This window comes from Nothobranchius furzeri, chromosome 12 (genome assembly GCF_043380555.1).
Source record: "Nothobranchius furzeri strain GRZ-AD chromosome 12, NfurGRZ-RIMD1, whole genome shotgun sequence".
NCBI lineage: Eukaryota > Metazoa > Chordata > Actinopteri > Cyprinodontiformes > Nothobranchiidae > Nothobranchius > Nothobranchius furzeri.
The window spans coordinates 5,922,559-5,936,482 of record NC_091752.1 but is presented as its reverse complement, the minus strand read 5'-3'; the positions used below and the strand labels follow the sequence as shown (position 1 = coordinate 5,936,482).

The 13,924-nt window shown below is 38.1% G+C and overlaps 1 protein-coding gene across 3 annotated transcripts in view; it reads left to right on the top strand.

The window, feature by feature from the left end:
* LOC129166738 (uncharacterized) overlaps window positions 1–13,675 on the top strand; it is a 171,484-nt gene extending 157,809 nt beyond the window's left edge. For 2 of the 3 annotated variants that reach the window (XM_054749887.2, XM_054749886.2), the window contains exons 13-23: window positions 1,879–1,995; window positions 2,137–2,240; window positions 2,711–2,983; window positions 3,085–3,178; window positions 3,302–3,369; window positions 3,462–3,680; window positions 3,783–3,848; window positions 3,926–4,048; window positions 4,182–4,232; window positions 4,311–4,373; window positions 4,454–13,675. In XM_054749887.2, the coding sequence (XP_054605862.1) occupies window positions 1,879–1,995; window positions 2,137–2,240; window positions 2,711–2,983; window positions 3,085–3,178; window positions 3,302–3,369; window positions 3,462–3,680; window positions 3,783–3,848; window positions 3,926–4,048; window positions 4,182–4,232; window positions 4,311–4,373; window positions 4,454–13,597 (10,322 nt within the window). In that variant the 3' untranslated portion in view covers window positions 13,598–13,675. The remainder of the gene's footprint in view (window positions 1–1,878; window positions 1,996–2,136; window positions 2,241–2,710; window positions 2,984–3,084; window positions 3,179–3,301; window positions 3,370–3,461; window positions 3,681–3,782; window positions 3,849–3,925; window positions 4,049–4,181; window positions 4,233–4,310; window positions 4,374–4,453) is intronic. The other variant, XM_054749879.2, reaches the window with a different exon arrangement.
* Window positions 13,676–13,924: the final 249 nt, after the last annotated feature.

Genomic DNA, 13,924 nt, shown 5'->3' with positions numbered 1-13,924 from the left:
CCAGCTGCTGGTTGTGGTCCCCCCGGGGCGATCCTCTGCACCTCTCAAGGGGGCGGGGGCCTTTCTGGTTGCAGTCTCCTTGGGGTTTTTGTGTTCTGGGGCAGCGGCTGGATCTCTGGGACTTGGAGCTCTCTTAGTCTCCTACACATCTTTGGGGGCAGGTCTGTGGCCCCTCACACTCTCTATTGGACGCTCCTATAGAGAAACCTTACATAAACAAGCGTGTGTACACACACACAGGTGCTCATATAAGTATGGACTTGGGCACGTTCAACACATGTCTTAAGGCTGTCGTTGCCACTAAATGCACTATGATTTATTATTATTATGTGATTGTATTTCTTCAAGTTGACACAGTGATAGCTTGCTCCTGTTGTGTTGTGTGTCCCATTTTTTTCTCTTCTTTCTCTTTCTGCAGGCCTAGAAGCAGACTCTTGTTCATTATTGTTTATTTTTTGTGGACCCCCCCCCCCCCCTTTTCTGCCCCCACCTTTTGTCTTTGTCTTTATCTTTCGCCTCTGATTCCGTGTCTGGTTGGAATTACAAAGTATTCAAAAACAATAAAGTTTAAAGTATCAGACGTGACATTAGCTTTGATGCTCCACTTGAGAGTAAATCTGTAAGGCTTTTCACCAACATTCAGACATCAATTCTGTTTGCTTCACAGCCAGACAGGACACGGGGAAAAAATAATGATAAAAATAATGTAATATTGTGAGTTTATTTTTAGTCATGCGAAGTTTAACATAGAAATAAGTAAAACGTTATTAAAAGTTACAGTACTTAAAGCTAAACTGAGATTAAGTAAAATAATGTAAATACCATAAGACTATTCAAAAGTTTGACTGATAACAATGGGGTGTTTAAACTATTAAAGTTGCATTGTTAAAGACTAAATTAAAGAATATGTTGTGACTGAATATTTCATACAATGCAGTTATAAATAAATGTTTTTTAGTATATGTATTGCTGACTATTTGAATTAGTCTAAGCATTCTATATAGAATACAGCAGGTGTATGTGCACTTTCATAAGTGCAAGTAAGTTCTAATAAAACTTGACATTTAATAACTTTTGATATTTTTAAACAATAGTTTGAAATTTAGCATGATTTAAAACTACATTCTTGGGGTTTGATTAGAAATTTTCATTTTTATATTATGATTCCTTGTTCAGGGGTTATCAGTAAAGTAGTAATAATTATGTTAATGTATTTTGTCATAGATGTCACACAAGTTATTAATTTTTATCCTTTAAATTAGATTATACTGTGATTAACTCATTTAAAGAGCAAGTCACCCCCAAATCAACTTTTTTTTCTGATAAACTATATAAATGTGTGTCTAATAGTGCTACAGAAATGCGCAGTCAATAGTTCTGCACTTTAGTGCATTTTAGTTAAGATTTTAATTTTCTGCCTAAAACTGTCAGTGTTGTGCCGTTGTCAGATAAAAACTCTGCACTGCATTTGAATTTAAATCTGTCATAGCTATTGACTAAGAGGTACACAGTGATGTTAGATGGTACATTATGATGTCACAATGTTGTGAGTGTGTGTATTTGTTTGTGGCTCCACCCTCTCGGTCTGCTAGACAACAGCATTTGTTGCATTTTTCAAACAGGAAGTGGGAGTTGAGTAAGAATCTGGTCATGGGTGACTTGCTCTTTAAAATTTAGGATTGTTTTTACATTTATATAAGTTTAGCAAATTGATGGTTGCATAAGATTCTAAAAGGTGTGAGTGAGTGAGAGAGAGAGAGAGGGAGAGAGAGAGACTAATTCTGTCTTTACTGAGTACAGACACATGATAACATAGAAATCCATAGTGTTTGTGTTGCTTTTCTAATAGTGCTGTCATGTATTTTATGTTTCAAACAGCATTCACTATGCCTGGCAAAGAGTCCAAACGCAAGGCGGATGCTGCTAAGCGCAGCAATCGTCCAGCTCCGCCTATTCGAATCGGGATTCCAACGCACAGCAATGATGATGCTAATTGTATGTATTGCAGTATTATTTCGCAGAACAAATTATTGTAGTGTTTTGCAATTCATTTAATCTATACTGTATTTATGTAAGATGAAAAATTATTAGCCAAAAAGATTGTTAATTTTTGTGTGTGTGTTTTTGTTTTGTAAGTTTCTGGAACTGGCTTTCGTCATCGAGTTCGTCGTTGGCCGACCAGTGTGATTTCTAACAAAGCTCACAAGTTGGTCCTTCCAGATGAGATTCCTGAGAAGAAAGTGAGTGTAATGTCCACAAATATTTAAAATATAAATATAGATTTTCTTCCAATACTATCTAGCAGTACTCTGGGATTCTAAGGAAACGGTCAGATGGTGTTGAAGCCGCTATCAGTTACAGTGCTGCAAACAGACTGAATCGGCTTCTTTTTGACATGTGCCTAAAGTCTACCAACTTTTGAATCTTAATAGAAAACCTAGTTGTGTTCACCTTCCTTTTTAGTCGGTGCTTCTCAATCTGTGATTTAGAACTTAAGCTGCTCAGTTATTTTTACATATCTTTATTTGTATTTATGTTGGTGTATTCTGTGATTAGTTTTACCATTTCATGTTTTATTGTTTGTAAACTTTGACTGTTTAATGTGATCTCTTTCTTCCTGAAAAGCATATTGCATTGCCGTTTGTATGAAATGTCATAGAAATACAGATTTTTTTATATTGAAATGTATTTATTAATTTTTCTAATTTAGTTCGTCCTACTTGTTGGGGACTCCCACTTGAGGTCCGTGGCAGACGGCATAGTCCCTATGCCGGTTGGCGGCCTCGCTTTTGGTGTGATGTCCACTCCAGGAGCTTGTGCAGATCTTCTGCGCCTTGAGGTTTCACAGGCTGTGTTACCTCGGGAGCCTGATGCTGTTTGCGTCATGGCTCCTTCTAACAACCTTACGGCCAGCAGAACAGTTGAAGAGGCAGGGGATGCATTTGAGCGGTACCTTTTGGCTGTTCTCAGTCGCTGGCCTAAGGTGAGAGGCTGATTTGTGTAATTTTGAAGGTATGAGAGATGACAGTAAACGTACATCCTTAAAAATAATTGTATTCTTTCTTCTTTTTTTTTTTTTTGTAGGTTTTCTGTACCGCCATGATTCCCCGTTTAGTTGGATCGTGGGAGCGTCAAGACCTGTTTCAGCAGGAGTACCACCGCAGATCGGCTAAGCTAGGTAAGTTGCAACATAATTAGATGAAAAGGTTGTATTAACGACAAGCGTTATTGTTATTTACTCTTAGGTATCAAACAATCACAATTTATAACTTTACATGAATTTTTTCCTTCTGCTTCGAAGGTGTAAGTTATGTGCCGATCCACGATCACCTACCCAGGTACCGTCTTAAACTGTGGTGCCGTGATGGTGTAAGTATATTGCTTGGAAGAAAACAAGGTAAAGGTTCTTAAATTTGAGATGATAAATTTGTGTTTTCTTTTGTTCGTGTTTGTGGTTGCAGATCCACCTCAGTGATAATCACGGGATGCCTATACTCACGCAACTGATGTGGAATGCCTCCTATCAGTTCTTGGAGACACACGCACCAAAGCCACTGGTGCAGCACCAGGTGTCTCGTCCGCAGAAAGCGAGTATTGTGCCCCGTGTGGTTGTGAAGGGTGTGGAACGCATTCCACCTCCACGCCCTTCCGAATGGACGTTTGTGAGACCTAGCGGGAAGGTGAGAGACTTTATAAAGTATAAATATTGTAAAATGTTTATAATTTTAGGCAACTGTGCCAGTAATGCTTCTAAATGTGTTTTCTTTTATTTACCATTGCAGAGGAACCATTCAGGGGAATTTGAAAAGACTTCTAATTCCCCCAAGAAACGAGTGGTTGTTTCTAAGGTTTGTGAATGTTTTTGATTGATCTTTTTCAAAGAATTTTGATTAGATGATAATATGTGATGAATTTTCTTCAATAGGCTGATGACACTTCAGTGGCCTTGAAGGAGTGTTTCATCCCCCTGAATCCCGTTAGGTTCTCACCTTCAATTCTGGCTGCCATGGACACGATTGCTCCAGCGGATGGTCCCACAGATACACAGGTAGCTTTAAAGCAAAAGTTTATTATTATCTTTTAATGTAAAGTGTAATGTTGTTCCTGATGCTTGTAATATGGGCTGTCTGTATGGTATATTTGAAAGTATTGTACTTAACCGTATTATTTTCTGTTTGTAGACTACATCTGTGCGACATTTTAAGAAAGCAGCTAGGCGTGTCCAGCAGGAGGTTGATTCATTAAATTATCTGGCATACAAATACATTGTGGTGTTATTTTTCTTAACTGTTGTTGTTCTTTAATTATAGGTTGCATCCACACCTTGCATAAATCCTCTTGCAGACGTGGAGTCTGTTCGGTCTACGAAGGAGGTAAGAAGCGTGTGTTTCAAACATAAAAACTAAACTAATCTTTATTGACGATGTATTGACCTTTAATTTCTTCTGTATAGGTGTTGGACTGTGACCAGCTGCCTTCACCCCACCATCAGGAGGCATCTGGTTGTCCTGGGTCTGTCTCTGGGTCTGTTGCTGCCCATGCTGTGATGCTTCCTTCTGGCCATCACGCGCATGCATCACCCAGAGGTCAGTCTGCTAACACCCCTTCTTGCGTGCGTTCACAGGTTTTGCTGTCGTCTGTAGTTCCAGAGACAACTGTTCAAAATCCTGTTGTAAATAATTTTGATGAAGATAAAACAATTTTACACAACGATGATACAATTTTAGACTCTGTCCTAGGATCATTTCATCAGGGAGATGGGCGTTTTAAATATGGGGGAGTTCAGTGTGCAGCTATTACTGTTGTTGCTTTAACAAAGCACAAACAGAAGAGTGTTTTCACTTGGGATTTTGCCGTGTTGGATAACGTTGTTGAGTTAGGAGATGAGCTGTACACAGATTTGCGTGACAACAAAAAGATTAGAGGTGGACACGAGTTTCTCTCTGTTCCAGACTTGCCAAAGGAAATTGACATGGAAGAACAGCGTTTTAAGCTTGTTTACGGGGATTTCGTTTTAGGAGATGTAGATGTAGCTGAAGGCGAGTTAATAGATGCTGGTGTGTACACTCCTCTCCTGGATGGATTGAAAAAGATGTGCACACAGCATGAAACTTGCATTATGACATTAAGTGGCAATACTTGTGCTATCATTTGTGATAATGGACGTTATGCTGTAGTAGATTCCCATGCACGCTCCGCAGATGGTATGGTAGACCCGACAGGACAGAGTGTAGTTCTGTACTTTGCGAACCTTGATAATGTTTTTCAACATTTTCAGAGATTTGCTAGTGAACTGGTGGGATCTCAGAGGTTATTTGAGATCACTGGAGTGGATATTGTTCAGATGGACACATTTAAAAATGTATCTGAACAAACAGATGACATTGACATAAACCCTGTTATTTTTGTTAGTGATGCTAGTACTAAAGATTTTCATTTCAGTCCCGTTTCTAGAGACGTGTCACAGGCGTTGAGTAAATGTCTGAATGTGAAGTCTGCGATGGTTGAATCATCTCCTGTTCCTTCATGTAGCACAAGTGTGGTTAACGTTGATGATGACAACAGTATTGTAAACAATTATACAATTTTAAGCTCACTTACAGGATCATTTAATCAGAGCGATGGGCGTTTTAAATATGGCGGCGTTCAGTGTGCAGCAATTAGTCTTGTTGCTTTAACTAAGCACAACATACAAAGTGTTTTTTCATGGGATTTTGCCATGTTGGACAATGTTGTTGTTTTGGGCGATGAGTTGTACACATATTTGCGTGACAGTAATCTAATAAGTGCTGGGAATGTGTTTCTTTCTGTTCCAGAATTGCCAAAGGAAATCGTTATGGGCAAACAGACTTTTAAGTTGAATTATGGGGATTTTGTTTGTGGAGATGTAGACATAGCTGAAGGCGAACTTATAAATGCTGGAGTGTACACTAGTCTTTGGGATGGTTTGAATAAGATGTGTACACAATATGAAACATGTTTTATTACACTTGGAGACAATACTTGCGCTTTACTTAGTAAAGATGAACATTATGCTATTGTTGATTCACATGCTCGTTCTGCAGATGGAATGGTTGACCTAAATGGTAAAAGTGTAATTCTATACTTTAGTAGTCTTGACAATGTCTTTAGATATATTCTGAGGTTTGCCAGTAAATTAAATGGAACTCAGAAGTTGTTTGAGATCAGTGGAGTTAACATTGTTCAGATGGACACATTTAAAAATGTTTCTGAACAAACAAGGTTGCCTCCAACAACAGGAAAGGAGGTTAGGCGTGAAGAGTCATTTCCACTCTCGGAACCAAAAAAGTTACAGACAGATGACACCGACATAAACCCTGTTGTTTTTGTTAGTGATGTTACCACTAAAGATTTTCATTTCAATCCCATTTCTAGAGACGTGTCTCAGGTGTTGAGTAAACGTCTGAATGTGAAGTCGGCAATGGTTGATGAATCATCTCGTGTGATTGGTGAATTGGGTGTACCATGCATGAATAAATCAATAGTGGCAGATGGAAACTGTTTTTTTAGAGCACTTAGTCAAGCTGTTTATAGCACCCAGGAATATCATAGAAAAATCCGTCTTGCTTTGGTCAATCAGTTAAAAAAGAATCCTCAAACGTATCAAACCATTTTAAGAAGTGAGTATTCCTCAGTTTCGCAGTACCTCACCTCATCAAGGATGCAGTACGTTGGCAGTTGGGCAACTGAAGTGGAAATTCAAGCTGCTGCTGATTATTTTGGCATTAACATATTTACTTACTGTAATGATAAATGGCTTAAATACACTTCCAACAGCAACTTTTCACAGCAGGCTGTTTATTTGGAGAATAGTAATGGTAACCATTATGAGACGGTGGTTTGTGTAAAACAACCTAACACAGGAACTTGTTATGGTTATTGTGGCCCTGTAAATAGTATTTCTGGTAGATACAATACTCGACATGCCCCTACAGAACATTTAAAATGTTCAGTAGAAACTGTGACGCTTGAGCCGAGTTCCATAGATACAGATGGTGTTAGTGTTGTTCATTCAAATACTTTATTTACTCCTATGTCTGCAGATTTTTGTAAAACTCTGTGTAATCGGTTGAAAATAGATTTTGAGAAACACAATTCTCAAGAGTCCACATCAGGTGGGCCTTTAGGAAATGTGTGTAAGACAGAACATATTATTGAAGATGGTAACAGTTTTTTTAGAGCTGTAGCTCATGTAATTAGTGGGTCACAGAAGGGCCATCGTAAGATCAGACTCGCTGTTGTTTCTTATATGTCCAAAAATGCTGAAGAGTGTGAGAACTTTCTGGGAAAAGAACATGCTTCTGTGTCAGAATACATAAAAAAGTCACAGATGAATTATGTCGGTCACTGTGCTACAGAAGTAGAATTTAGAACTACAGCCAGTGTTTTAGGATTACCCATATTTATCAACAATGGCACAGAGTGGGTCAAATATAGTTCTCAAACTGGTAATTTCGTCACTGAGGGACTATATTTGTCAAACTGTAATAATCATTTTGAACCCATTATTTGCATAAGACTGGGTAATAAAGAAACATGCTTTGGGTTTTGTAAAGTTGATTCTTTGTCAGGCAACGTAAACAAATGCAGAAGGTCAACTATGATGCAGTTAAATGCTGACCCAAACATGGAAAAGATGAAAATGAGGAAGAGTTTTTCTAGATATTTAAAGCAAAATAAGGCTTCTGCAGAAGCCTCTAATTATAAAACGATAAGTGCGGTTAAAGACAAAATAAAAAGTCAGAAAAAAAATGCATACAAGCAAAATGCTGCTTACAGAATGAAAAAGATCAGCGTGACCAAATTTAAATACAAATGTCTTCTTTCACATAATGAGAAAGTGAAAAAGCTGGCTTTGTTTAACTACCATTGCAACTTGTCTAAGAAAGAGGAAGTTAAACGGAGGGCCAAACATAGGTCCATTTTCAACTACCATCATAATTTGGCTCACAAAGACAAAGTTAAACAGAGGGCCGTTTTCAACTACCATCATAATTTGGCTCACAAAGACAAAGTTAAACAGAGGGCCGTTTTCAACTACCATCATAATTTGGCTCACAAAGACAAAGTTAAACAGAGGGCCATTTTCAACTACCATCATAATTTGGCTCACAAAGATAAAGTTAAACGGAGGGCCATTTTCAACTACCATCATAATTTGGCTTATCAAGAAAAGCTTAAACAGATGAGTGTGTATAAGTACCATCATAATTTGGCTTATCGAGACAAAATGAAAGAGTTGAGTGGAAAGAAATACCGTAATGTTAAACATAAGACATGTTTAATAGAAAGTATCCAGCATAAAAGAATGCTGATTAAAGTAAATTCACAAAACTTTGATTTTGTTGTAGATCAGTTTTTAGAGAAGGTGAAAGATGGACCTGATTTTGTGTGTTGTGTTTGCTCACGTTTGTTGTTTAGACATCAGGTCTTAAATTGTAATCAAGAATACTATAGAAAAACCAAAGAAATGTCACTTATAGCAGATAAATGTATAAGTGACAATCATCTGCACAAATGCAATGATGCCTGTAGATTACCTTGCAAATTTAATTTATGTAGAAATAAACTGTACATCTGTTACACGTGCCATTATAAAATGGGTAAATGTCAGATACCCCCAGAAAGTTCAATCAACAGGCTGACTGTTGATCCCATCCCACCTCAACTGGCATGTTTAAATACATTAGAGCAACATTTAATAGCGATGAATATACCATTTATGAAAATGTTGGCTCTGCCTAAAGGTGGTCAGAATGGGATTCATGGCCCGATAACTTGTATACCTGCAAATATAGTGGAAACGTGCAGTTTGTTACCACGTACCAACATGGAGGGGTCTTTATTACCTGTAAAGTTAAAGCGTAAATTGACATATAAAGGACACTATGATTATCAGTATGTTGACACACAGCATGTTCAGGAAGCTCTTCAGTATTTAAAACATCATAATTTGCATTACAAAGATGTAGAGTTCAATGAGTCTTGGATTAACACATTTACTCAGGAAGATGAGCCGTCTGTCTTGGAAGAGGATAGTGGTTCTAGTAAAGATGAAGATACTTGCATAGATGGAGAAGATGAGTTATTGCATGACAGACAACAACACTGTATGTTTCAGGACACCTGTCTCATGCCAGTAGATATAGGACAAGAAGCATTGGACCAGTATGTAGATAACATATTAAATGTAGCTCCAGGTGAAGGTAACAATCCAGTGAAATTGCTTTCAGATTTTACAAATGAAGCAAAATGTTTTCCCGTCTTGTTTCCTTCAGGATCAAATACTTACTATGAAAGCAGACAGTTTCGTTTGACTCTGAATCGGTATTTCAACAACAGGCTTCTTCATGTCGATGGTCGATTTGCTAACAATGTAGAATATATATTTTTTGCACAGTACATGTCTGAACTAGAGCAAGTTGTGTCCAAAGTTTCTATAGCTTTGCGTAAAGGTAAAAGCGGTGAATCTCAGAAGTTGGGTAATTTGATACAGGATCAGGATTCTTTAAATAAGCTGTTAGAGTTTGATGATGGCTACCGGTTTCTTAAACCAATTCGCGGCACACCTGCTTTTTGGCAATCTGCTCAGCGAGACCTCCTGGCTTGTGTAAAAATGTTGGGCAAACCTACTTGGTTCGCATCATTTTCGTCGGCAGATTTGAGGTGGACTAACCTTCTTTATAGTATTTTGAAACAGGAAGGCAGAACAGAGACAGTGGAACAGCTGGAGTGGGCTGATAAATGTGAGCTCCTACGTAGGAATCCAGTAACTGCTGCGCGAATGTTTGATTTTAGATGGCATGTCTTCTTAAGGGAAGTGCTGATGTCTCCTGCCAATCCCATTGGTAAAATAGAAGATTATTATTATCGTGTTGAGTTCCAGCAGCGTGGTTCTCCTCACTGTCATTGCCTTTTCTGGGTTTCTGGTGCTCCCATTTTAGATAAGAACACAGATGAGGAGGTCATTGCATTTGTTGATGAATATGTGACATGTGAACTTCCTTCTGAAGACAATTCACTACATGAAGTCGTCTCATCTGTCCAGCAGCACTCCAAACGGCATTCAAAGACTTGTAGAAAGAAAAAAACTGTTTGTCGTTTTAATTTTCCACGACCCGCATCTGTTAGAACTTTTATTAGCCGCGGTGAAAAGTATCAAGATGCAGTGAAGACTTGCAAGTGTGATAAAACAGATAGCACTGTACAGTGTGCCTGTGCGTCTCAAGATAAAGCACGTAAACAGGAAATGGACAAAGAAGTAGCAAGTGCCATTTTAACTAAAGTGAAGACTACTATTTCTAGTGAAGACTGTCCATATAACAGTGTAGAAGGTCTGTTTCAGGGCCTAGGTATCAGTCAGGAACTATTTGAAATGGCATATAAACGATTTAGTCGAAATACACATGTTGTTTTGAAAAGGGAAGTTAATGAAATCTGGATTAATCAGTATAGCAAGTTGCTGTTAAAAGCTTGGAATGCTAATCTTGATATCCAGTATTGCGTCGATGCTTATGCGTGCTGTGTATACATAATATCATACATGTCTAAAAGTGAACGGGAAATTGGCCTTCTGCTTGCTAATTCTCAAAGAGAAGCAGCCAAAGATGGTAATCTTAGTGCTAAAGAGGCCTTGAAGAGTCTTGGTAATGTTTATCTTCATAATCGAGATGTTTGTACGCAGGAAGCAGTCTACAGGCTAACTAACATGCATCTAAAGGAGTGTTCTAGGAAAGTTGTGTTTGTTCCCACTGGTGATAATATAGTGAAAATGAGTTTACCTATTTCTGTTTTGAGGCAAAAAGCAGCATCACAGGATCTTACTTCAGATGACATGTGGATGACCGGATTAGTTGATCGTTATAAGAAGAGGCCAAATGATGATGTGTTCAATGATATGTGCCTGGCTACGTTTGCATCAGAATATCGTGTTTTGAGTAAAAACGAAAAATGTAGAAATCCTATAAAGTTAAGTAATGATTTAGGATTTGTTACAAAAAGAACTCGGACTAAACCAGCGGTTGTTCGTTACGCGCGTTTCTCTGAAACCAAAGACCCAGAGAAATTTTTTCAAAGCATGTTGCAGTTGTTTTTACCGTACCGCCATGATAGTCAGCTTAAGCTTAACTGTGAAACTTTTGAGGAATTTTACAGAACTGGTTTAATTAGATTTTTTGATAGAACAAACCACTCGGTAAAGGCTGTTGTAGATTTAAATCGGAGTAAATTTGAGTTAGAATCTGATCATTTGGATGCTGTGAATAATCTAGTCGGTGATGTAATGTTAGAAGATGCATGGTGTGAGTTGTGTCCGGCAGTTGAAATGGAACGTTTGGAGTGTGTTGAAATACTGAAAGAATCAGAACCAACAGTAAGTGACGAGGCAGAAGTAATCCCAGATTTGGCTCCATGTTCAAACCAAACTGCACATTTAGAGAAGAGAAACACGATGAGTAGAGGTGAAGGTCTGGCATTGATTAGGTCTTTAAATGAAAAACAGTTTTCTGTTTTTAATCAAATCAGGCAGTGGTGTGTAGATAAAGTTAATGGTAATAACCCTGAACCACTGCATGTTTTTGTTACAGGCGGGGCGGGCGTTGGGAAAAGTCATTTAATTCGAGCAATAGAGTATGAAACACAGAGATTACTGTCACCAAGCTGTAGACATCCTGACAATGCATGTGTAGTATTGACAGCTCCTACTGGGATTGCAGCATATAATTTAGGTGCAACAACAATCCACACTACACTGTCTATAGGAAAGGATGTGCGCTTACCGTACACTCCTCTGGGTGAAGAAAAACTAAATTCTTTACGTACAAAATATTGTGATCTGCAGCTTCTTATTATTGATGAAATATCAATGGTCGATCATAACCTGTTGTCCTATGTTCATGGTAGATTACGTCAGATTAAACAAACGGGTGACTTTTCACCTTTTGGAAATGTCAGTGTAGTGGCCGTTGGAGATTTCTTCCAGCTACCTCCTGTTAAAGGGAAGCCACTCTATTCTGATGGTGTAGGTAGCAACTTATGGTCAAGCCTATTTAAAGTTGTACAGTTAACTGAAGTTGTTAGACAGAAAGATGCTGTGTTTTCTGGACTGTTAAATAGAATCAGAACTCATACAAAAGGTACACCATTGTTACCTGAGGATTTAAAGGTTTTAAAAACTTGTGAAACAGGTGAGGCGAGCTCAGCATTGCACATATTTGCAACAAATAATCAAGTAAATAATCACAACATCCATCAGTTATGTCACGTTTGTCCTGATTACATATCAATTACAGCCAAAGATTATGTTAATGATAAAAGAACAGGCAAACTGAAGTTGTTGGAAGGGAATCATGCCAGAGCTTCTAATACTAACTTGTCAGAAGTGTTACAGTTGGGTAAGGGTGCGCGTGTAATGTTGTGTAAAAATGTGGATGTCATTGACGGTTTAGTAAACGGAGTTTGTGGTACTTTGATGGAAATTAAAATGTTAGAAAATGACACCTTTCCTAAAAAGGTTTATGTTCAGTTTGATGACCATCGTGTCGGCTTGCAGAGGAGGAAAACCTCCCAGTCTCTGTCATCAAATTTAGCTGGATCTACACCTATTGAACCCGAGGAGGAAAGGGCCACTGTTAAAGGTGGATTACGTCGACAATTTCCTCTTAAATTAGCTTGGGCGGTTACAGTTCATAAAGTTCAGGGACTCACTCTTGAAAACGCCGTTGTTAGTTTTAGAAAAATATTTGCACCAGGTCAAGCATATGTAGCACTTAGCCGTGTAACAAGTCTTTCAGGACTCACAATTCAGGACTTTGATGAAAAACGAATCTATTGTAAAGATGACATTACAGTTGCAGTTAGTAATATGACACCTTTTTTGACTCCAAACTCACAGTTCGACAGATTTAACTCTTCTGCATTCACTGTGTTTTTAATGAATGTCCAAAGTCTGAATCGACACGTTAAAGACTTAGCTTTCTGCACACAGCATTTGCAACCTAATTGCATTGCTGTCACAGAAACATGGGTATCTACAGACAGATCAGATGCAGTACAGATTGATGGCTATAGTTTTTACAACTGCCCACGAGCTTTAGCTTATTCTAGTACCCATGAGTCATTGGTTGCTTTTCAAGAACAACAACATGGTGGTGTTGGCTTTTATACTGCAGATGGTGTGGCATTTAAAATGTTGCAGGCTCCAGACGTCAACTTGGAGAGTTTAGTGTATAACTTTGTTAACTTACACATAGTACTTGGACTCATTTATCGACCTCCTTTGTATCCCCTTTCTTTGTTTAAAGTAAATTTAACAAAGTTGCTTGATTGGCTGGAGGTACAAAGTGAGACATTAGTGCTAATGGGAGATTTTAATGATGACATTTTAAAATCATCAACAATATTAAAACTTTTGACTGACAGAGGCTATGCCCAAATAGTCAAACAGCCAACAACCGAAAAAGGCACTTTAATAGATCATGTCTATGTAAAATCCAACAAGTATATAACAGAAGCATCTGTTATTCCAACATATTTTAGTGATCATCAGGGCATCATGTGTGATTTTACACGGCTTTAGTTCACCTCAAAAAACAGATTTGATTTGATCAACACCTAACTGCAGAATTTGTAAAGAGGTGTGTGTGTGTGTGTGTGTGTGTGTGTGTGTGTGTGTGTGTGTGTGTGTGTGTGTGTGTGTGTGTGTGTGTGTGTGTGTGTGTGTGTGTGTGTGTGTGTGTGTGTGTGTGTGTGTGTGTGTGTGTGTGTGTGTGTGTGTTCGTTCAATTTTAGCTTTACTTTTACTAATATTTTACCTTTCCTTACATGAGCTATCTCTACTGAGAGCAAAATCAATTTCGTTGTACATCTATGCAATGACAATAGAACTTATATATATATATCATAC